General features: G+C 37.9%; 1 protein-coding gene across 6 annotated transcripts in view; it reads left to right on the plus strand.

Moving 5' to 3' along the window:
* Cacna2d1 (calcium voltage-gated channel auxiliary subunit alpha2delta 1) overlaps positions 1 to 24,247 on the plus strand; it is a 410,041-nt gene that overhangs the window by 279,602 nt on the left and 106,192 nt on the right. For all 6 annotated transcript variants that reach the window (XM_040735177.1, XM_040735179.1, XM_040735180.1 and 3 more), the window contains exon 7: positions 13,197 to 13,328. In XM_040735177.1, coding sequence (XP_040591111.1) covers positions 13,197 to 13,328 — 132 coding nt within the window. The remainder of the gene's footprint in view (positions 1 to 13,196; positions 13,329 to 24,247) is intronic.

Below are 24,247 nucleotides of genomic sequence, written 5' to 3' on the forward strand. Positions count from 1 at the left end.
ATCCACATTGCTTCCTTTTAACAACCCTCATCTAAAGTGCAGCTAAATTCTTGATTGTTCAAATATCTAAAGGCTCACTGGTGTGGAGTTCTGTGTCTCCAGTTCAACAGAGAGCATTAGCGACTGGACACACCAGATCGAGTGCTATCTCCCCACTCACAAGCTGACTTCATAGCCGAGCTTCATTTTCATTATTCTAATTTTCTTTTGAGGATTGCTTTAACGAATATCTCACAGTCACCTCTTATTTTATTCAAAGCTGAAATGATTGTTATTGACACTAAAGACACCATTTTAATACTGTTGTCATTAGAACCACCAAGGTACCCATGTCAAAAACCAGCCCCTTCTTTTCCTATCTCCCACCTTTGAGATGCAGTCCTGCAGGTTATGTGTTTCTCCTCAGCATGCCCATTTCTGCCTCACGAGCACACACTGGTGTCATTCTACACCACAAGTAAGGTCTCCATTTTCTTTTCCCAATTCATAACCTGTGGTTTGTAGTCCACCTTTAATCTTATTTCACACGGACTGCTGAGGAAAGTCTGAAGAGAAGATAGGATTATTTTCTACTTTCATATATCTAAGTCAAATTCCCAGAATCTAATTTTTTGTATTCAGCATCCCTGGGTTACTCAAAGAGCATATCTATTCTGTTATTGCTACGAATCCACAATCACTTTCTGTTCTTCGCTTTTGAATAATTCAGATTCCACAAAGCTTTCTGGTTATGTTAGTCTTGGCACCCAGTGTTGTGAGTTCAGGAGATAAGCCACCCAGGCAGACCTGACATCTCCCCACCTTGTGGAATGTCTCAGAGGAAGTCCCTTGTGAGCTCCACTTGTTCTTCAAAGCATTTATTTAGCTTCTGATGAAAATGTGTTGTCAATTGGGTTTGTGATACACACATGATTGACATGACTTGACTTATGTTGCATGTTTTCTATTAAACTCATAGAACCTGAAAACAAACAGTCAAAATTCATGTTAAATTGACTATTGAGAATCTCACCAATGATTTTAAAATGTTTTAAAGGGGGAAGTTTTGTTGTATTTTAAATGATATTATATCTGTGCTTATTTGTGTTTTAATTGAAAACTTAAGTTTTAATACTTGGGGCAATGTGCTATTCTCTGTCCTCAAACATTAGCATTTCCATGCATTAGGGATCCTCAAACTCTCCTCCTGTAGTCACCTAGGAACATATATAGCTAATTATCATGGATATAAACACAGTGTACTATATATTAGATGAAATGATTAAATTGTAGTATCAATAAATCATATATGACTGAATATTATTTGTGTGTAAAATGTCAAAAGCATATAATTTGTGACAAGATAGTTGGAAATGGAGGCCATAGTAAGTGAATTAAGTCAGGAACAGGAAAACAAAGACTGTATTTGGCACACTAAAGAAGACTTGGGCACACAAAAGCAGGGTAGATGTCACTGCAGATTGGGAGAAGGAGTCCAGATCAAGAAAAGGTGAACCATGGGTTATAATAGTTTTTATTTCTCCAACGACAAAATGATGGAGTTAGTCTGTGAAATGTGTCACAGTAAAAATACCCAAGTCACGTAAAGCACAACCATGAAATCACGAAACCACTTGTAAATGCTTCTGGTGTTTTTCTCAGTAACAGTGTGTGGTTAGTTTTGTGTTATCACTCTCAGTGCAAAGACTGAGTAGTCAGAGAGTTGATCCCCACTGTATCGTTAGATGGTAGCCATGATGCCTTTGCTTGCTGCAATCTCTTTCCCTTTGAACGGGAGGCCTATTGTACTGATGGGCTTTGTGGAGCAGGACGAGTCTGCAGACTCCTCCGCGGTCTGTTCTTGCCAACCAAGAATCACTGGAGCTGTCACTTCCGCCTGCTTGTTTGTTGCCCACGGGAGATTTTGGTGTGGCCGCAAAGTGAGTCGTTCCGACAGATGTTGTCACCCACAGATGGAGAGTATTTCTTCGTCTATTGATAATCAAGAGCTGAGAGCTGTCCCAGACATGAGATAGGTGTTCAGGAAATGTTTGTTGAGCCAATGTATCTGTTGAATGAAAAACAGATGAGTGGGAAATGAAGAAGACAGATTGGAAAAAGTAATTGGCGGAAGGCTTCTTGGACATGTGTAGAGATTTGAAGTCCTTTCCTAAAAGCTGGTTCTCCAACATACCTGCATAGATGGGTGGTCAATCTTCCCAAAGCTGGCAGTGAAATTAAGAATTAAAACCAAATGAATTCATTAGTGTTCACTGCTCAGTGACTGCTTGGTTGAAAAAAAATACAAAAATTAAGTACCATTGCTATCTACTTACAAATGAAATGGCACAATGAAAGCAGCTAAACTGTTTCACGCTTCATAGAAAATTACCTCATTTGAAAATATGACTCAATGTATAAGTTAAAATTCACTTCTTCTTGTATCCTTCCACTCACTAGTTATATACATTGAGTGCCTAGGCATGTTAACCATTACTGTCTGCTGAATCTCTCTTATGCGCAAAGAACAGAGATTCATTTTAGTTTTCATGGCAACCCTAGGTAGCATGATGTTTCCCCCATCCTATGCCTGAAAATCTAGAAATATTTCTGCTTGTGTGATTTTCCTTGGGTTGCATAAATGAAAAACACAGGTATTTCACATTTTGTTGCATCTTCAATTTTAATTTTAGACAATGAGTGAAATTAACACTGTGTGTGTGTGTGCCCGTGCGCGTGTGCACACACTATGGAAAGTGTCTTAATGCAAGTGCAAATACGTGTACAAAATAGGAAGAATGGGACTAAAGGATGGGCTCCCAAAATAGGTTGATTCTAAACTGAGATGCGATGGGAGGCATTGGACAATTAGTAATGGAGAAACATCTGTCTAGACAAACATAACATTAAACACACTGGCATAGGAGGGAGAGTTAGAATTCCATCTGCAGGGAATGGCGATAGTCTGTCCCATGGCTCAGGCTTTGTGTTCATGAAAGAGGTGAAACAGCATGCTGGGAGGAGGGGTGCAAGCCACTTATAAAACACCTGCTCTCCAGGAGAGCAACTGGAGACCTGTAATTAGGGAGGTCACTGCCCAAGTAGAACACTGTGGCTACTTTAGGAAGAATGGATGAGTATGAGCAGAAATTGGAGGCTGGGAGACCCTCTAAAGATAGAACAGCTATAGTCATAAAGAAACAGAATGCATACTCTGTAACTAGAAATGCCTTCACCTGATTCCTTATTGTCCTCTCCTTTTCAGAGAAAGCATGTTCAAAGCAGTTAAAATGTTACGGACAGTTATTCCGACCTGGTGTTCAATCATGTATCTCTTGTAAACCTGTGAACTCTGATTTGATATTTAAAAATTGCTAACAAATTTAATGCTTTTTAGAATCATTATTTTTGATTGAAAAAGTAAAATGTGATTTATTAGAGTGGAAATGTCTACCTGCATAACTAGGGCATCTACCGAGCAATGCAGTAGGACTCAGCATTTACTATGCCACCAACTAAAAATATGTTGAAATGAGAAGTCATGCTCTCTGACACTTGCATTCTGAAAGGGGATGCTCTTGTTTTTCTGTACAGCTGTCCATTCTTCATGCACATGAGAAAAATATGAATATTTTAATGCATGCACATGAGACTACTATCTATACCTGACAACTGATGACATCCCAAGCATGTCTACTCACGTTGTTTTTAAGATGGTACTTAAATCAGTTCATACCTGAATGGTGTTATGATTCTGTATGTAATAATCTGTGGGTTCAAACCTGAGATGTTCCCTGCCCCCTATTTTCAACAGTCCATGCTGTTGAAACCAGAAGCACTGTCTGCAGCTGCAGCCGACTTATATACACCGAGTGTCTGTGAATCTTCTCTCTGCATCTTAAAATCACCTGGCAGTTCATTGTCCCGAGACTGGTTGACACAGCCCTTAGGTGTCAAGCAGTGTGTGCTGCATTGACAGTGCCACCCGTGTCCCAGGAGTCTTGTTATCTTCCGCCTTCAACCACACCTCATTAGTCAGCTCCAACACTTTTGATCCTTCTTTGAATTCAGAAGTCCAGATTTATACGGAGACACTAAATTCCATATGTACATGGACAGTCACAGACCAAAGGCAAGAGAGTTTCTATTTCTAATCCGACTTGTGTTTCTCAGCCAGGGTTTCTTTTTGGCTTTAATAATATCTTGTATATAGACACTTGCATATTTATGGATGTGTGTGTGCATATATGTGTGTGTATTGTTTCTAGGATGTATGTGAAAACTGACATAATTTCATTCAGTTTACTCGAATATGAACATGTCTGTTATAATTAAGGAAGAATCTATCAATTTGATTTCAAGATCCCTGGGAACATCTCCTTTATGTAAAACTCACCTGTGCCTCAAAGATACTAAATGGTTCCTTAAAATAAAGAAATACATGCACTCACTTTAGCACAGTGTTAATTCTGCACATGGTGTGGTAAGACAGACACCTATGTCCTACATGAGATCCACGAGAAAACTGCAGCATTGTTGGGCATTGAATTAAATCTAGAGTAAGAAAAGCACGGAGGCATCTACTGTGCAGCTGCTGAGGAACCAGGCGGGGCACGTACGTCGTCACAGCTGCTGTGTGGCAAGCTGTAGTCGTCCCCTCAGTACAGGTGGAAGAAACCTGGCTTACACAGCGAAGGTTGCCCGTGCTGCTTCTAACAGAAGATGCACAGTCTATATGTGGGTGGGCAGTGTGTGAGAATCGTCTTGTGTTGTACTGCATACACTGGCATGCTCATTTTAAAAACTTCACATATTCCAGGAAATAGGCAACACTAATGAGAAATCTGAACACATGCATGAAAAAGAAATACCCTCCATTTGGAGCCCTTTAAATTTGGTCTCATTGCATATTCATTTCTGTTTGCCTTCCAACTTCATTTGTATGCTCTTAGAATTTATGCATTATTTTAAGTCACAGATTTTTTATTTTTATTGTTGAGGTTCAAATTAAGAGATCTATAGATCATGTTTAGCTATTTTCATTTGCTCAGATTTAGCAAGCAATATAGGATATCGCTCTTAAAGATTTTTAGGTCCAACAAATTTATTTCATTTCTCTTTTCCACTGTTCAAAATTGTAATGTGAATGCTTGTGTGAAACTATTGTTGTGAGGAATTACTCTTCATAAATTTGAAGTGACAGTGTTCTACCTCTCCATGTTCAAGAATTTTTATGATAAGAATACCTGAAGTAGTATGAGTAGAAGAAATGAGATCTCACGAACACTATAGTTATCTTCAGATGCCTGTAAATTAAATAGATGCGGTTTTGTTGAAGGGAATGTAAAACTGGCAACAGCAACATAATGACGCTGACCTGTGTTAAAAGATGTGTGGTCTATGGGAGACATTCAAAAAATGTGTTTAATCCATCTGAGATAAGAACTGTGAAAAAAAGTGATGAATTCCACTCGAAAAGCTTCCTGGACTTTCACACCAATGGTGTTAGTCATCAGATTCCTTTGAACAGGTGTGCATTAGATGGACAGAACAGAGGTTAAACGACTTAAATGGGCTCTTGATTGAAATTTTTCAAAACCAAAGTTACTAATAATGTATGTGGTTTTCATGTGAGAAACTCATAATATTTGAAGAAATAGAAAAATAAGAATCTATTTTTACCTGGCTTACTTTTCTTCCTTTTGTTATATAAAATCCCTATAGCCTGTCTACAAACCTTACAATTTTTCTTTTATTTAAAGAGCTATGAAATCCTCCAAATAATAGACACGATATTAGATTCTAATGTCTTCTCTTTTCCTTGCTTTATTCTTATTGTCTCAGATTATAGAGTGGATTTTCCCTGAGCCCGTCTAGTCTGCTCCCCAATTTGTAGATTTCATTAAAGCAGAACAGCTGTGCTCTGGCCAGTGGCCAGGTGCACAATCTCTGGCAAAAGGAAGGAATGGGGAGCACAGCCAGAAATCTCAGTAACCTGGGGGTTAGAGAATTGACAGGGACAAGAGCCTTTTAATATCTGTACCAAATTAACTGTAGGAATAGGGCTTATCTCCTCATCAGGGTCCCATGTGCCTTGGCGCCTGCTGTCCTCCTGTCCTCAGGAGGACGGGGATCTCGTGCCTGAGACATGATTATAGAGATTACATTTGTTCCACCCATCTCCCTCAGCCTCATTAATCTTTCATTTACATTGGGATTAGATGAGATTCCATTAACCAAATCCACTGAATAGATTCATTTCTTTTAATATTTATGCACACTCTCCAGTCCTTAAAGTGGATTCTTTTTCTCCCTGCCCTTAATTAGATCAGTGAGTTTTTTCTTATTAAAATTTGTCTTCTATCTACAGATTAGGATCAAATACAATTAGTGACATCTGGCTCAGCTCATCTGTTATGCGAAACGCAAATGACTACTCTATTTCCTATTCTATGAAATGAGCGTTTGGTATCAAAACTAAAACTATCAGTTCAGGCTAGCAACTCACTTATGATTAGAGTCTAATACGACGTCAATGGCAACTGTAAACGCTGAGAATCTCCAGTATTGTGTGTCTGATCAAAATTAAGAGAGGTAGAGAGAATGACACCTGACTGGCTTTGAAATCCTATTCGACTGATTTTTCTAGAGAGCAAATACTGTCTTAGAATATCGGGAACTGAAATAAGGTTTTCTTAGCCAAAGGATAACAAAATGTAGCTTGAAATATTGACAGACTTAAACATCATGAAATAACATTTTAAAAATGCATCCAGTTACATTTCCACTAGTTTTACTGAGGTACTTAATGATATGTATCATTTAGAATGCAGCTTTTTCCAGGTGTCTTGTATACATTTTAGCTTTTTCCGTTGTCTTGTATACATTTTAGCTTTTTCCGTTGTCTTGTATACATTTTAGGGAGACTTCTCAGCATTAGCACTACTACACCATGACTGAATGATGTTTTTGTTCCTGGTTCCACCCTGGGCGTTGCAAGCTGTTTACTGCACCCTCTTGAATTAGTCATGATAGAAACAGTGTCTCTAGATATGTCACATTGTCCTGAGGAAGGAACTTCCTCTCAATTGGTAACCACTGTTTTGCCAGAAACAGGTAATTCTTCTATTCAGGGTCTAGATAATCAGAACTTTCTATAAAGTGAACATTTGTAAATAAATGTCTGATAGGTGATCAGTACTTTGGAAACTGAAATAAATACACTTGTTTGGTTGGGTGTCTGTAGTTCTCCTGGTGATTTTTGTGGACCTTTTCCCAGGCTTGTGTCCTGCTCAACAAGAGAGCTAATGTAGTACCCCATTCAAAATGTTATCCTAAAAGTTGGGGTCAAGAACAGTTAAACAGTTAACACACATTGGCATTCATTAAGAGCAGAGTACAGGCTGCTTATCATTCATGATAAATTTTTAAATTAAATGCAAATTGTCATATGCAGGACATATTAAAAGAATAGTATTTCTAGTTAAATGGAAACCAGTAAACACTATGCTCAGTGTGTTTACATAATATTTTGACAGTGCTGCATTAAGAAAACTGAAATCTAAACCTTTATGAAAGTTTAATAGCTATACCTATAATATAAGAACTACTAAAATTATTTTACGTTCTAAGTGAATCATAAATTTTTTTTGGTTTTCTAGCATGCATTTGTTTCATGTGCAAGCTCAAGGGTACAGAATTTGTTATTTACCATGAGGGATTTTCTAATACTAGCGTGACATAGTATTGCATATTTGTAATTTTATGAGATTACATAAAAATTATATGTAATATATATCACATTCTTTATATACAATATATCCAGTTTAGGACCTCTGCTGAGTTAATGTGTAAGTAAATTATCTTGAAAATAATAATTATTTTGTAGTGTGTACATATGTCAGATTATCTGCTCACTACACACACACAAAAAGACACACACACAAGTAATGATAAAGCTTATGAAAATAATAAACTATAGCTGGCAGTATTTATAATGTTCATATTTTTGAAAGGACTTTAATGCATGGTGAGGCCTTGAGTTCTGAATAAATCAACAGAACGCATTCAACTTTAATGAAATCTTGATTAAACTTATAAAGGAACAATAATTCATCCTTTTATTGTTTGAAATTTTCAAAAGAAAATTAAATCCCAGGCTTGTCGATGATCATGCATTCCATCTTGACGAGATGTCGCTTAGAAGAGTCACATACTTCGAAAGAATTAGCAACATTGGAAGAGGCTGCTTTTGTGCTATTACAAATTGGATTTTTCTTTCTTCCCTTGAGAATCCACACTGAACAATAGAATAGTCTTGACAAGAGATTACTGAAGACCAAGGCCACACTTTTGAAAAACCGAATGCGTGAAGAAGAGGAATAGATGTTTGGCACTGTGAATCAATTATCAGTCATGCCATTCGGAAGGCCCTAAAGTCAAGGCTGCTCTCCACAGAGTCACTCTGAGTTGGCCTTGCACATCTTTAAAGGACTTAATTTGTGCAAAGCATAGTTTTCTAACAGATAAATACACAGTTTGTGAAAATTGACAGGATATCAGAGCTAACCTTACTTGTTGTCTCAACACAAGCAAGAGACCAGAAGTTTGTATGACTGTAAAATTGTCTTAATTTTAGGATTCAGAGGAAAGGTAGGACCAATTTGAATGTAATATAATATTTATGATATATTACTGATGATATAAAATTCAGCATAATTAAAATAGTGCCAAGTAAATCAGAGAAAATCTGTAGGAATATAATCAAAAATTTAAAATGTATTATGTCCAAATAGATATACTGATATTGTTAGTTGTGAACAATTTGACCATCTTCAGCTGGAGAAACAGCTCCACATTGAAGAGTATGCACTGTTCCCACAGAGGAGAGGGGTTGTTTCCAATACGCACATCTCATGGTGGACAACTCCCCGTAAGTTCTCTTCAGAGGTATCTGATGTCTTCGGGCTCCCAGAACACCTCATTCTCATTCACACACACACACACACACACACACACACACATACACACACACACACTTTTTTTTAATCTTTTAAAAATGTTTGAACTTATTTTGAAAATATAATTTACTTTGTAATTATAAAATAGCATTTAGCTGTGCATAAATAGCTTCAGTTAAAGAACTTTTAACTTTGCTGTCTTAATATTGAAATATTGTGACATGTGCTATTAATTGAATTTTGAAGATTATAATATGTAATTGTAAGAGAAATATTTTTAATAATCCCTTGAACATGAATTAGTAAGGCTGAGTTCTATAAATATTTTTCAGTATTATCTAAATGAATAATATATTTAGCTATCTGAAGATGAATATTGTTCTGGAGAATGTGGGTTTGTTTTTTCTATCATAAAAGAGATATGATTAAATATTTGGTTTAAAGAATTATGGTGTCAGGAAAATGCAAATGAACAATAGCCACCAAGACTGGAGGAAGGGAATAGCCATCAAAATCAGCATAAAATACATTTCCGTGCGGACGCTTTTACCTTTTCTGATGTGCTCTCTTTACCCATTTGTAAGCACAGCTGTTTGGTTAACAGCATCTTCCTCCCTACAGTGTTTACAAATCAGGGGAGGGAAAGTTTGCAGTTGGAGATTGGTTAATTGTATGGGAATAAAATGGAGGGAGCAGGGAGGATCTGAGGCAAGAAGCTCGCAAGACTCGTGTTCAGGGTTAGCTCTGTGATTCTACTAATGCCCAGCAGTCACCTCAGCGTCGTCACCATAGTGACCCAGAGTCACCTCAGCGTCATCAACATAGTGACCCAGTGTCACCTCAGCATCATCATCACCATAATGACACCGAGTCACCTCACCATCATCACCATAGTGACCCAGAGTCACCTCACTATCATCATCACCATAGTGACCCAGAGTCACCTCACCATCATCTACCCTAGATACAGATGGACAGCTGGGTGACATTAATTAGTAAATCCCCATGTGCTATTCTTTATCAGTTGCAAAAGAAAATCTGTTAACTTCAGGTTAATAAGCAACGTATACTAATCAAAGGTAGTCCATAGTCTGTTTTAGAAAAAATACAGCTGAATAAGCACGGTTCTGAGATTGCATGCATTCTAGCTTTCCTGTTGGCTTTGGTGCTTCATACATGCTCTTGCACATTCTTGTGTGTTTTAGGTATGTTCAATAAAATTTGAGAAAACACTCTTGCAGTGTGGCAATTTCTATCACTTTCTCGGGATTTTGTTTCATTAGGAATTTGGAGGGTGCATCTGAGGAGATGATGCGACTGTGGGTCAGTTCTCTCCCACTTTAAATCTCGGGACATGGACTGGATTCCAAGACTGTGTGCATTGTGGCAACAACGTCAGACTGTCTCCCACGGGTGTATCATTAGATCTGGACTCTGGCCACTGACCCTGGCGTTTCAAGTTTTGGCAGTAGACATTCAAGTCCACACTGGAACTGTCAGAATTATGGCTGTGCTCAGAAGTCCTTATATACACTGCCTGTATCCTGACACCCCGGAACATACTGGATACCAAGCTCATGTCTTGCTAATGTGACGGGCATACATTATCATTTCCTCGTTCTGAGTAAACTTGAAAAGTGCCTCGTCGGCACATGTACTTCATATACATGGCTCATCTGTAGATGAACACATTTTGATGAAAATGGTTAGATTTCTATTATGTGTCATGTAGAAAAATTTTCAAATGTGTCAACTTGGAGTTTTAAATCCACAAGGATAGCAATATGGAGAGCTTAGCTGCTTTGTTCAGTGAACAATCATAAACTGTAGGGTGTGCCCATCCCTATTATATCATAAATGTTATGGTATCTAATAAAAAATAAGAAAAATAGCAACCTAGCAAGCAAGTAAAACTTTAACAAAAGTAATTATCTGTTTTCTGATGCTTGTTGTGAGGTAGAGTCGAGGAAATTGAATGTTTGGACATCAATGAATGGATCATAAATAAACATCATGATTCATTCTTACTGTAAAAGCCATCAGTGTTCAAAGAAAAATACAATGTCCCCGCTCTGTGATGATTTGTATAATATCTTAAATATTCATGAATGGTATCAGTTCAGGTTATCTATGTGAATATAAATTTCCATATAACTGGCCACTTGGTGTTCATGGGATCCTGCTTTTGAATAAGAATTCTTCAATTTCCCAGATGTACCATGAATCTGGCCCAGCTCATGAATATTCACACACATGCACATGCACACACACACACACACACACACACACACACACACATACACACACACCTGATCTTTCTGAGAGTAATCACATACTTAAAGATGAAAATCTCATTAGTTTTCCATAATGACAGCTGCATCAGGATGCTGGTCCCAGGGTGGCTTTATAATTCCTTTGTGCTTGTTGTTTTCTTTAAAAACAAAACAAACAAAAAAGAAAGTAATGAATAAACAAACTTGCTATGTAACTTTCTTTTTTTTTTTACAGGTTTATGTGCCTTTTCATTGGGGGATTTCTTTTGTTGAAAATAGATATATTTTTCATATAATGTATTCTGATTATGGTTTCCCTCTCTCTACTCCTCTTAGTTTCTCCACACCTCCACTCCCATCTGGATCCACCCCTCTTCTCTCCCCACTTAGAAAACAAACAGGCATCTAGGATAATAATAAAATGTAATAAGATTTTAAAAAGCAAATCAGAATAAGACAAAACAAGCAGAAGGAAAAAAGCCCATGAAAAGGCAAACACTCTTTCCATTTTACTTTGTACAGCCTGTTCATTATTTCATGGTGATTGCATTTGTTGTTTCCTGTAGTCGTAGAGAAGAGAAAACAATTACAGGAATTGGAAAATACTTTGAGGTGAATGAAATAATGGCACAGAATATTAAGCTGTTGGAGCCCAGCTAACTCGGTGATTAAAGGAAGCTTCATTGCTATCAATGTGCAAGCTCAGAAGAGTTAAGGGCTCGCATCAATTAGAATCACTTTAATCTTGAGAACACATATAATTAAAGCATGGTCTAAGTAGTGATTCTCATATGTGTATTGACCCCAGCCTCATTTGCTGATCTGCTGGAAGCTTGTTCATGTTAGGAAACATATGAATCGTCTATACTTTCTGTGCAAAGGAAAATTATATTACTTCTAGTCATTTTTGTTAGATATGACTTAGGTATTCCAGGTTAGCCTCCAAGGATGACTTTAAACTCAGATTCTTACATCCACAACACAAATGCTGGGACTATAGATGTGTGCTAACACACATAGTTTCTACCATGCTTGGAATCAAGTCAAGAACCTTGAATATGCTATGTAAGGCACTGTATACGGCTACAAACACAGACTCCCAGAGAAATGTAACTGTGCTATGGTTATTATTTAAATACGATTTAACTCATGCTCTATCTGGAATTTTCTTTCTGCATACTCTTCCAAACTGGCCAATGATATGTTTTTGGAGTACCTATCCAGATCTCTAAGTAGTTATAATTCAGTATCTAAGTTCATCAGAATGGCTTATTACCAACATGCTCTAGTTACTAACTGAATAAAGAGAAAATGTTATTGCTTTGAATGGTATTGATGAGGCATTGGCTCATTAGTCCACAGTTTCTAACATTGACATTATCAAATGTCCCAGTGAATTTTTCCTCTACCAAACAGTATGTATGTTTTTGGTGTTTTGTAAGCAAAGCTGATAAAGGTGCTCAATGGTGATCATGTTTTTGTTGTTCTTTTAAATCTGGTACTCAGGTAATTTACATGAGTATACAACTGAGAATCAATAGAACTTGAGGATTGCTCTGTTAAAATCTATTGTAGATCCTCTCTGAGAAAGCCAAGAAATATTAACCAACTTTCTTTTCTTTATGTGTCTAGGGAGCTCTTGGTACTTTGTACCTGCGAGTAATTTTATTCCAAAGAAGTGTTTCAGAAAGTTTGAAGTCACTTTTTCTTTTCACAGCTTGGGGGCATGACACTACTATCTAATAGCACAGGTGTAAGATGCTACTGAATGTTCCCAATATGTGGGATTTCCAGACTGTTACACAGTCTAAATGTCAATCAGACTACCATCATACATTATGGAAAACCTAGTTCTATGCTTAAAACTTTTCATTTCCCAGGAAATTACAGTATTTCATAGTGGACAATAAGAACATGTAGCATGGGTTGGAAAAATACTAATATATATTTGAATAAATTTATTATTTTTTCTTGTTTATGTTAGCGACCATAGTATTAAATGAACTCAACTGGACAAGTGCCTTAGATGAAGTCTTCAAAAGAAATCGAGATGAAGACCCTACGTTGCTGTGGCAGGTGTTCGGCAGTGCCACTGGCCTGGCCCGGTATTATCCAGGTAAGTGTTTGGTGATTTGGCAAATATGGAAAGAAGCTGCTGACACTAGCCTCGCTGATGTCTGTCAAATGCTCTTTTGTACAGTGCATTCACTGGTGGTGTGACCACATACGGACCGCTTTAATTCTACCTAATGGGTTAACAATAACTAATTAAATAAATAAATAATAAGGAAGAGGAAATAAAGTTGGGAAAGGAATTGATAGGTGTTCTGAGGGGAGACATGATTAGGATATAGTCAAATGCCTGGTATACGTGTTTGAAAATGCCAAGAACAGCCCACAAGATTATAATTGTGATAAAGAATGTAACGTTGCAGTAACTTGATCACAGTTATTTTAAAGTGAAGTGCCCAAGAAGTAACTAAGAGCAGTCCTGGAAACCTGGTCAGGCTGCAGCGCTGCATTGAGCAGAGATGCTTGGGCATGAATCTGAGGAGGAAGTTGCAGAGGAAGCCTGCAAAAGAAACAAGCCATGGTTCAGATCTGGCTGTGTAGCACACACTGACATACTGTGTTGAATGGTTTCTCTCCACGAATCAGGTCTACAGTCGAATTGTGTGTTCTAAAAGTGTTTTCCCTTTAGCCAAGAGATGTGCATTTGCTGAAATAAAAAGGTCAGGATATAAGACAGGAGCACACAGCTCTCTTCTTCTGTATCATGTGACAACCAATTCTTAGGTCATCTCAGTGACCACACATATTCAGTATGCATGCGGATGTTTTATAAGTTGAAATAAGCATCTTTGTAATGTCCTTTATTCCTAAAAGGAGTTGTAAGGAGAGAGAAATACTACCTTACAACGCAAAAGGGAAAATTCATTAGTGGTCACCCCTGAGCCCCTCTGGCAAGACTTAAGTGAAATGGAATTCATGTTTGAAGGATTGCCACAGTTACCCTCACCATGGTCTTACAAATGTGTGTTCTTGCTCTCAAAGGTCCGACAAGGGAAGCCAGTTTTCAGTGAACAAAAATGGGACTTCAGCTGGGAATTTGTCTGTTTCACATCAGATAAGATAAAATAGAATTTTAATTTTACCTTGCATTGAATACTAATAGAAACAATTTAAGTATTTAGGGATCATGAACAGGTGAGGTGTTCATAACCTTTGTGTTTGCAAACGACAGGTGGAGGAATAGTGCTAACTGCTTTTTAGAGAGATCTAGTACGTTAGCAAAGGCCGGGTTTAAATTGGAAAGGAATCACAGTAGTACCTTATGTTGTAATAATAGTGGGAATTGCTCCTTGCAGAAATTTTACAAAATGTAACACAATACTTTTTTAATGTTTTTTATTTTAAATTTAAATTAGAAACGAGGTTGCTTCATATGTCAATCCCAGGTCCCTCTCCCTTTCCGTCCCCTCCTCCCATGCCCTCCCACCAACCCCCTCAATACCTCCTCATTTCCCCAGGGAGGGTGAGGCCCTCCATGGGGTGTCCATAGCTTATCATTTCATCCAGGGAAAGGTCTAGACCCTCCCCCAAGAGTCCAGGGTGAGAGTGCATCTTTCATTGAGGAATGGGTACCCAAAGTCCATTTGTATGCTAGGGATAAATACTGATCTACTACCCAAGGCCCAGTAGATTGCCTAGGCCTCTTCACTGATGCCCACATTCAGGGGGTCTTGATCAGTCCCTTACTGGATTCCCAGCCACCAGTCTGGGATTCAAGAGCTAACCCTTGTCAGGTCAGCTGTTTCTGGTGGTTAAACCAGCCCAGTCTTAACCCCTTTGCTCATCAGTCCTCCCTCTCTGTCACTGAATTCCTTGAGTTCAGCTCAGTGTTTAGCTGTAGGATTCTGCCTCTGTTTCCATCAGCCATTGAATGAAGGTTTTGTTACCCAGACTCGCTGGCAGTAGGATTGTAGGCTGGCACTCCCCAGATCTATGTCTAAAATCCATATATGAGAGAGTACATGCCATGTTTCTCTTTTTGTGACTGAGTTACCTCACTCAGGATGGTTTCTTCTGGTGCTATCCATTTGCCTGCAAATTTCAGGATTCCATTGTTTTTTTCTGCTGAGCAATACTCCATTGTGTAAAAGTACCACATTTTTCTCTATCCACTCATCGGTTGAGGGACATCTAGGTTGCTTCCAAGCTCTGGTTACTACAAATAATGCTGCTATGAACATAGTGGAACAGATATCCTTATTGTATGAATGTGTATCTTCTGGATATATGCCCAAGAGTGTAATTGATGGGTCTTGTGGTATGTTTGTTAACATTTTTCTGAGGAATCTCCATACTGATTTCCAAAGTGGCTGAACAAGTTGGCACTCCCATCAGCAATGGAGGAGGTAGCACAATACTTGTAAAACTCTTGTTATGTTAACTATTAAATAATATTCATAAGGAGATCAAAGTAGAAAGGAAAAATAATAGAACTAATATACATAATAAACCTGGTATGGTAAGCTTTATATCAGTTCTTAGAAAATTTTGTCTGGTAAAATTGAAAAAAATCTGGAAACAAAATACCTAACACCACCTCCCATAATCTACAAATACATTTATCATTAACTAATAACATTATATAGATTTTTGAGTCTGGCAAAAATATTTACCTCATTTAAATTTTCATAAGTAAGTGTTTGGGGGAAAGGAAGAAGGCATTGGGTGATAGAGAATTAATATATTACTGTGAAAGCAAAGGACTAAGCCCAGAGAGAAAGACAAAGAGGGGTGAGGGGGAAGTAGTATTAGAAGAGAAATTATGTACATGGAAGAGAGAAGATAGGAAAAAACCACGGTGAAAGGGACTATGGTACAAATGAAGGGTTTTCATAGGTACTTCTTATTAAATGTAGCATTGAATTCTTACATGTATTACTTGCATTCTATGATTCTTTTCTTCTGAATGCTAACTAAAGAGTTGATTACTTTTCACTTTTAATAGTAATCAGACATTTTCAAGTGTCTTGACATTTGTTCAGAGTACCTTGGAAAAGGTCTTTGCATCTTTAATTTATCCAAATTCTGGCGATCCTTTCAAAACACTAGCTGTGGAAGCCAGCCAGAGTCCAACCACAAAACCTCGTTTTGTAAATTGGGTTTGGCAGGCATACTGACTCAGCAGAAGACTGCCATGCTGAACTCTGTTACCTGTTAGAACTGTTAATGGTCCATAAAGAGTTCCCTTCATGCAATTTCTTTTCTAGTGATTTCAGTGCTGAGTTGGTCTTTGTAAGTGTAATGATGTAATAACAGCAGCTTTCTTAACCTAAGAGTAACATAGCGTCATCAATAGGAATTAACTTGTTATATATGCCCCAACCTACTATTTTTTTCTGTAATAATTCTCTTTACCTAGTACAGACAGGCTCATCTCTGCCTTTAAATTCAATTTGCTAATGAGTAGAAACAGATTGTCATACATGCTACTTCTTTGTGCCATGTGGATGTGTAATATATGCACATGTGTACAGATACAATCTCCTATGCTTGCTTGTTTAGAGACAAGAAGTCAGCGTTGATGTCTACCTCAGTCACTTTCCACCTTGTTTCTTAGACACAGCCTGTCACTGAATTTGCAGCTTACCCTTTAGACAAGATTGGCTAGCCAGTAAGCTTGTCCTGTCTTCTGCCACCTCCCCGTTCTGATGCCTAGAAACATGAGTCTGGCTTGGACATAGGTCCTGTGGATCCAAAACCAAGCCCTCATGCTTGTGCAGCAAGCTTTTATCCAATGAGCCATCTTCCCACCTTAAAATATCTTAGGTAAGTTCTCCTAGGTGGAAGTTAATCCTCCTGCAGAAGTGCCAGGGCCTCAGGTAAGTCATCTGAACTTTATGGGTCCTGATCGACACAACCAAAATAAAGGCATGCTAATCATTGCTAAGTTTAACCCCTAGAGGTTATAGTGGGTCACTGAGATAAAACCACAATTAAAAATACTTCAAAGTACAAAAAATCATTGACCACAGTAATGGATCATTGGTCGAGAGCACTGGCTGATCTTAACAAAGGACCGATTTTGATTCCCAACACCCACATCCAATACCTCTCCCAACCTCCATGGGTACAAGCTAAGCAAGTAAAGTACCCATATATATTAGGAAGCAAACTGTAAATGCAAAAGAACAGGCATTTCTACAGTAGTGTGCTTCCACTATGTACAGTCAGCACTCGCTTGATCTAAGATGTTAAAGAGAATAATTGAGCTCTCCGTTGGTTGATAAAGAAGGAAAATAAAAATGGGGTAGAAAATCTAAACATGGCTGTGTCTTAATACCAGCCAGACCACATTGGATCGGCCTATAACTACTTCTTCGTTTCTCTGTAGGGTTTCCAGGAAAAAATAACTTCTAGTTAAGCTCCCAGTGTCTCCATACAGAGCCCATGAACCCACTATTTTACAGGATCATTGAGTAGCAGACAAAATCTATTTTTTGAAATTTTCCAAATGTAGACATTTTCTGTAACTTAGTAAGCAAAGCTACCTATATTTTGTTTTCTCATATGAATTCTTGTCATGGAGTTAAAAAGTAAATTGTTCTTTCAGAAATTTTATTTCCTGAATCACAAAAATTGTTAAAATGCTTTCTTTTATTGTTCAAATGCTATTTAACCAGGCCCACCCAAAGTGGTATACAGCCAACAACTGTGTTCTAGAGCCAGGTAGTCCCTCACCTCAGACACTGGATGAAACAGTGGCTTTCAGGAACCATTGATGACCCTAACAGTCAAACCAAGATGGTGGTTAAATCCAGAGAAGAGATTCGCTAATATTCTTAGCATCTTGCCCAGATATTAGAGAAATAGGATGGTTAGCCATCCGCATGATTCTTACTTCACCCTGTGAGGAGAGGGCTCTGATAAAGTAGGTTTTTTTGGTAATTTGTTTTCTGAACTTCCATATCTACCTTGAATTTAAATGTCAGCAGGCTTTCTCTTCTGCCAGATACATATAAAAGGAAACTGTGAAAGCCAATGCTCTCTGTCCTTTCTCTGGGTCCTTTCTTTGTCATCCTTTCCCTCAACCCCTTCCCTCTTCTTTTATTTTGAAGTTAGGTAGATTTTTATGCTATTATAGAAGGAAAATTATCCTGGGAGGGGTGTTTAGCTGCTATGATAATCATCTTACCCTTCGACTGTGTCATACTCTAATTTTGCCCATTTGCTCCTTACCAACTGGAAATTTTTGAACGAGATGATCTCCAAAGTCCTCCCCAATGCTCTAATTTTGTGTATACCTGATAGCTTTTGTTTTGTCCACAGCCTTGTTTCGTGAGACACTTAGAGCCAATTCCCTGGCTAAGCACCAATCCATGGCATAGAAAAAGGTGGTGCTCAAGGTGATCTCAGAGTAGAAAAAAGATACTGTATCGGTTACCAGTCTTGGGAGAATGATGGAGAAATTGGTCAACAGATTCAAAACTACAGCTATTATTCAGAAATCTCAGTAGCAAATAAAGTCTACCATATAGGACACAACTGCAGTGTGAATTTTAATAAACAGTAGAGCGAATCTTAACTTACCAAAAAGAAATTATTAAGCTTTCAGTGTTGGATATGGTAATATTATTGTATAACCTTTATATAACATGTACATATACCAAAATATTATTTTAATACCCATAAACAGATACAATTATGGTGCTCATTGTAAAGTAAAATAAAAATTCTAAAAAAAAAAACTATTGGAGCTCATGCCAGTGACATCCTTGTTGAATTTGTGCTTATAAGAAAATGCTTCATTAATAAATCCTTTCCTTTGTACTTCTTGACCTATATAAATTAAGTTTAAGACGTTGAAACTGGTCTCATAACTAAAATTGTGAATTATTAAGCATCTGAAAATAGTTGTTGGTACAACTATGTGTTTCACCTGTTAATGTCTACTGACATTGTAACAATTGCAGCATTAAATTGAGATTATAATTAGGAATCAGTGTCTCATTGAAATGCTAAAGTAGAAAGCACTCATCCTTTTAAGATAATTACTTTCTGTTACAAAGGAAAAAAGACAGAAAAGTAAAACTCTATTTCATATGACATTTATTTACCACCTATCTTACTAGACACTTTAGCTGCCCTTCCTGATTGTTCATTTCAAAATTGCAAAAAGAGAGAGAGAGAGAGAGACCCCATGAATGCTGCATAAGTGTTAAACTCCTTGTTGTGAGTGCTGATATTTTGCTGCAATAACCTGTAGTAGATGCTGTGTTTATGTGGCCTGAGACTCTTTTTCTCCCATATGAATAGTCAATTTTTCATATGTATAACATTTTGTAAAATAACATGAGACTATTTTTAACCTCAAATAGTATATGACTAAATTTGAAGAACCTTTTCTTTAGTTTAATTGCTGAAGGACCATTTGATGGTATTGTAGAAACTGGGTGATATTGGAGCCTCAACTTCTAAAAGTGGAGCTTCTAAAAGTGGTACTATCGATGGTCTGTTATCTTTAATGATGCCTGATTTTCTTTCTTTTTGTGGTTTAGATATAAGTATATTTAACATCTAGTCATCACTGTATAACTAATTTTAAGTAAGATCTACTTTTTCACAGTAATTACTAAATCCAGTATGTATCCATTGGGACTATTTGGGCTGCTGATTACAAAAAGCATTTACAATGTTTATTTTGACGTTATGGAAGCTTGTTCCTGCCTCCAGTCAGAAAGTAACACATGGTGAGAACTAGTCAGTGGTGAGCACAGAGAGCGATGTAGCCCCTCCCTTCTGTGTCATGAGTGTGGCATCTCCTTTGTGGCAGCTATTGCTAACCTGGGCTCATTTGCATAGTCAAAGGACTGTCACTTCCTGTCTCAGGTAACTTCTCAGAAATACCACAAAGCATTTGTCTTGTATAAGTCGGAACATAATTTAGTGTCCTCGCGGTCACAGTCCCCTTTTCCATGGACATGTTCTTAGGTAAAAAGCCCCAGCTATCCCAAGGAGGACACAGAAACACCAGGTACAATCCTGTCCTGCCTGCCCACTGTGTGCGTCAGAACTTGCAGTAACTTGTTTCTTCCTTTCCGAGGACTCATCTAATTAAACCGTCAGAAGCCACACATCTCCACATGTAGATCACAGTGCAGATCATTTAGTGATTTATTGGAAAATAAATTAAGCCGGCGGCAGTAATAGATTTCCTATGAAACCCGAGAAAAGAAGTAATCAGGACTAACATCATCAGAGAGGCTTATGAACTACAGATTAAAACTCAAGTAAATGCAAAAAATCAAAATGGGCAAAGGCTTGCTGAAGAGCAGAAAAAGGTTTCACAGAAGGAAGTGAGGAGAAGAACAGTGCTAATGTGTTTTGGTGAGGCAGCAGTCTGATTGTGTAAGTCAATGGCTGCTAGTGGCCGAAAATGAGACCTTGGTTGTGTGTAGATAGAACAGCACAGCTATTCTGGGTGTTTGATTGCTGTGTGTATCTTTCTAGAAGGAAGGATGTCTTAAGGGACCGTACTCAGAAGGCACTGCCAGGAAATGGCAAATGTGGAGATAGCAATTAAATAGGACTAAATAGCAATTAAAAAGGAGACTTCTTGAATGCAAAAGATGTGGGCATCTGAAAACTAATATGAACAATGGGCATCAGCGATGGCCATGTATTATAGTTTGAGTGGAGCTTGGAATGCTGTGGTTGTTTAGTGAAAATGGGGCCAGTGGTGTAGTCATCTGGGAGCAAAATGATGAGTTCAGTTGTGAACAGCAAAGTTTGATGGAAATAGCTCGACACACACCCGAGCACAGGGTTTCACTTTTAATCCTCTGCATTGATCGCCTTGTGCTGCTATCATGGGCTGCTTGGTGTGGAATATGGGTCATGTACATGTGTGAATAAGGCAGTACTGCCTGGGAGACTTAAACCAGCCCTGGGCTTCCCCAGCATCGTATTCATAGCCTTGAATGCCCCGTCCCTTCTCTAATCGTGGTCACATTTACTCCCCGTGGCTCACTGTTCAGGATAGCCGTTGAGCTAAGGTTCGGGTCACAGTTGAACTGACTAAAGTGTTTCTCTCATTCTTCATGGGGTAGAGCAGCTAAGTAGATGCTAATTTAAAAAGTGGGAGTTGTTTGTAATTCAGCTGGCAGAAAGGACCCTCTCTTTAAAGTATGTCAATGAGCTTTGCTAAACCCTTCATCTGTTTTAACTTCTAAAATATCTCTCATCCTGTTCTCTTTTTCCTTTCTGTACTGTTAAATCTTCACACCTTACGCCATTTGTTTGTAGATGCACACAGCCATCTTCAATGTGCTGTTCATTTTATGTTTGGTGCAGCTGATTAAAGAGTTCAAAAACATTTTGTCTAAGACATGGAGATCCTGTGCCCTTCAGATGTCACGAGTGAAAACTCTCAAAGAACTGTCTCACCATCATCACCCCTTCCAAGGAGTTTTATTGACTCATGAAACATGAAACTTTGCCTTGTAGAACTGTGATTTGCTTACACTTAAAGCTTTACCATATCTTACTAAAATGGAGGCATTTCATTGTCAGGGTTAGAATTTTCCCCTAGGTGGAACATGGCTAACATTATTTTCCAATAACTCTCTTCCTCCCGTACTTCATAAACTCTTTGTGCTCTTGCCATTCCTGAGCTACTTAAATGATTAAATATGTGTAAGCATTCTTTTTGTTGAATATTCTGCTTAAACATACAACTTACTGGCCGAGCGGTGGTGGCGCACGCCTTTAATCCCAGCACTGGGAGGCAGAGGCAGGTGGATCTCTGTGAGTTCGAGACCAAGCCTGGTCTACGGAGTACGTTCCAGGATAGCCTGCAAAACAATACAGAGAAACCCTGTCTCAAAAAAACAAACAAACAAACAAACAAAACAAAACCATACATCTTACCACTTAACCACCACTTCTGCAGACAGCAAAGTTTCTATATTCTATAAGAAGATGTTTCATGTGGGTGCAATATATAATAGGACTTTTTAAAATTGTGGTGATCTATCTTTATCCACAGGGCTCTATATGCCTGTATTTGAGTTGATATTAACCGGTTTACAGTAAGTAAGTAAAAAGAGGAAATACATTGGAGACAACAAAGACCTTCTCCTGATAATCCAGTGTCATGGTCTGAACATCAAGTCTCCTTGTTCAGAAACAAAACTTAAATTTAAAAACATTGGATATGGCTCGGCCAGTAAAGTGGTTTGCTTTGCATATTGGCCATGTCAGTTTGAAAGCCAGGACATATGTAAAAGTGGAGGTAAAGAGCCTCTTCCACAAAGTTTACCCTGCCCTCCACATGAGGATTGTGGAGTCTGTGCCCACACATGCGCACACACTGATAATAATAATAAAAAATCTCTATAGTAATAAATATTTACTATTAATTAATATATAATTGTTATAATAAAGTTATTATGTTGTGTTACAGAATATTACAAATATTTTTGCATATTGTTTGTAATAATGACAATAATTATAACAATTACTATAAATTGAATTTTTAATAATTATTACAAAGGTTAAGCAAAGGAATTAAAACAGATAATATAAAAGCCCTATATTTGGAGGAAGAACACTAAAAGTAAGTCATCACTCAGATAGCCCACAATTAGAAGAGAAGGAATACTTACAAGCATTTGAAAGACGAAAGAGACAGAGGTATAACAAAATGACTACAAAGCGATTTGAGAAAAGCAGGTGCTGAAGTCCCTGTGAAAGACTGACATTGTTCACCATTGGCATTTGCCTTCCTGTGTCCTGCAGACCATCCGAAGAGGACCACAGCCTACATCCCCAGTCTTCACCCTCACGGCAGCTCAGCCTATGTTGTGTAACTGTAGGTAGCCTTTTCCCTGTTTAATGTAGCCTGTATCTTGTAGTCAGTCTCCCCTTCCTGTTCATAACTCTGTGTGATTGTTTAAAAAGGAGTGTGGTGGTAGTGGGAGGAGGCAGGAGGAAAGGAGGAGATGTGGGAGGGAGAACCGTGCTTGGAATGTAAAATGAAATTTAAAAAATAAAAAGTGAAGAGCCCACCTGGTCACATGCCTCTAGTCTACCACTGAAAATGAAAGGCACATAACACCTTCCATATGCAATATTTTCCTAGATCAGTCTTTCTTCTTTCATCCCCTTGGAGAATTTCAATTCATCTGTATTGAAACATCTATCCATTTTATATTCTTTTAGTTACTTGGAATACAGTCTAAACACTGCAATATATGTAATCATGATATGTTTCTATGCTCCATAGGTCCCAACACAGTTTCTTTCATGTCATGCAGAGTACTGGGTATTAGGTTAAAATTAATCATTTTAGTACCAAGAATTAAAAGAAAATTCATAGTAGAATTTCAGAAAGGTTGTAGTATCTTTAGTATGTCAAGCATCTTTTTGTGGCTTTCTTTCCATACTGAAAATCATGCAACATCCCAATAAGTATGTACATGAAGCTGATAATCAGGGATGTGTGGATTGCATGCAACTCTCTCTCTCTCTCTCTCTCTCTCTCTCTCTCTCTCTCTCTCTCTCTCTCTCTCTCTCTCTCTCTCTCTCTCTCTCGGAATGCGACATTTACCATGTAGCAGAAATCCAGTTGTGTCCTCTGCCTTAATCATTTGAATCCAGTGTAAGACACAGTGACTGCCTCTATAAACAACTGTAGTCAGACTCTAATGAGGAAAAGCAGAATGGGAAATGCAGGACAACCACTGATCCACACTTGTTATTAATCCCTTCAGGGAGAGATCCAAATACCTCCTAATTTGAATAAAGCAAGTTTTGCTAATTAACTTGTCTTGGTAGCAACATTCTGTGAAACTTCACCCTTGTCTAAAACAGTGGTCTACCTGAGAAGCTCTTCTTTCCTTTCCAGATATGTAGTTCTAATATGAATGATTATGAAACGTAATTTGAGGGAGCAAGAGAACATATTCTGTTTCTCTTTGCTATTTGATCCTCCATAATTTTGATCTTGGATAAATAACATACCAC

This window comes from Mesocricetus auratus, unplaced genomic scaffold (assembly GCF_017639785.1).
Source record: "Mesocricetus auratus isolate SY011 unplaced genomic scaffold, BCM_Maur_2.0 Super-Scaffold_100043, whole genome shotgun sequence".
Taxonomy (NCBI): domain Eukaryota; kingdom Metazoa; phylum Chordata; class Mammalia; order Rodentia; family Cricetidae; genus Mesocricetus; species Mesocricetus auratus.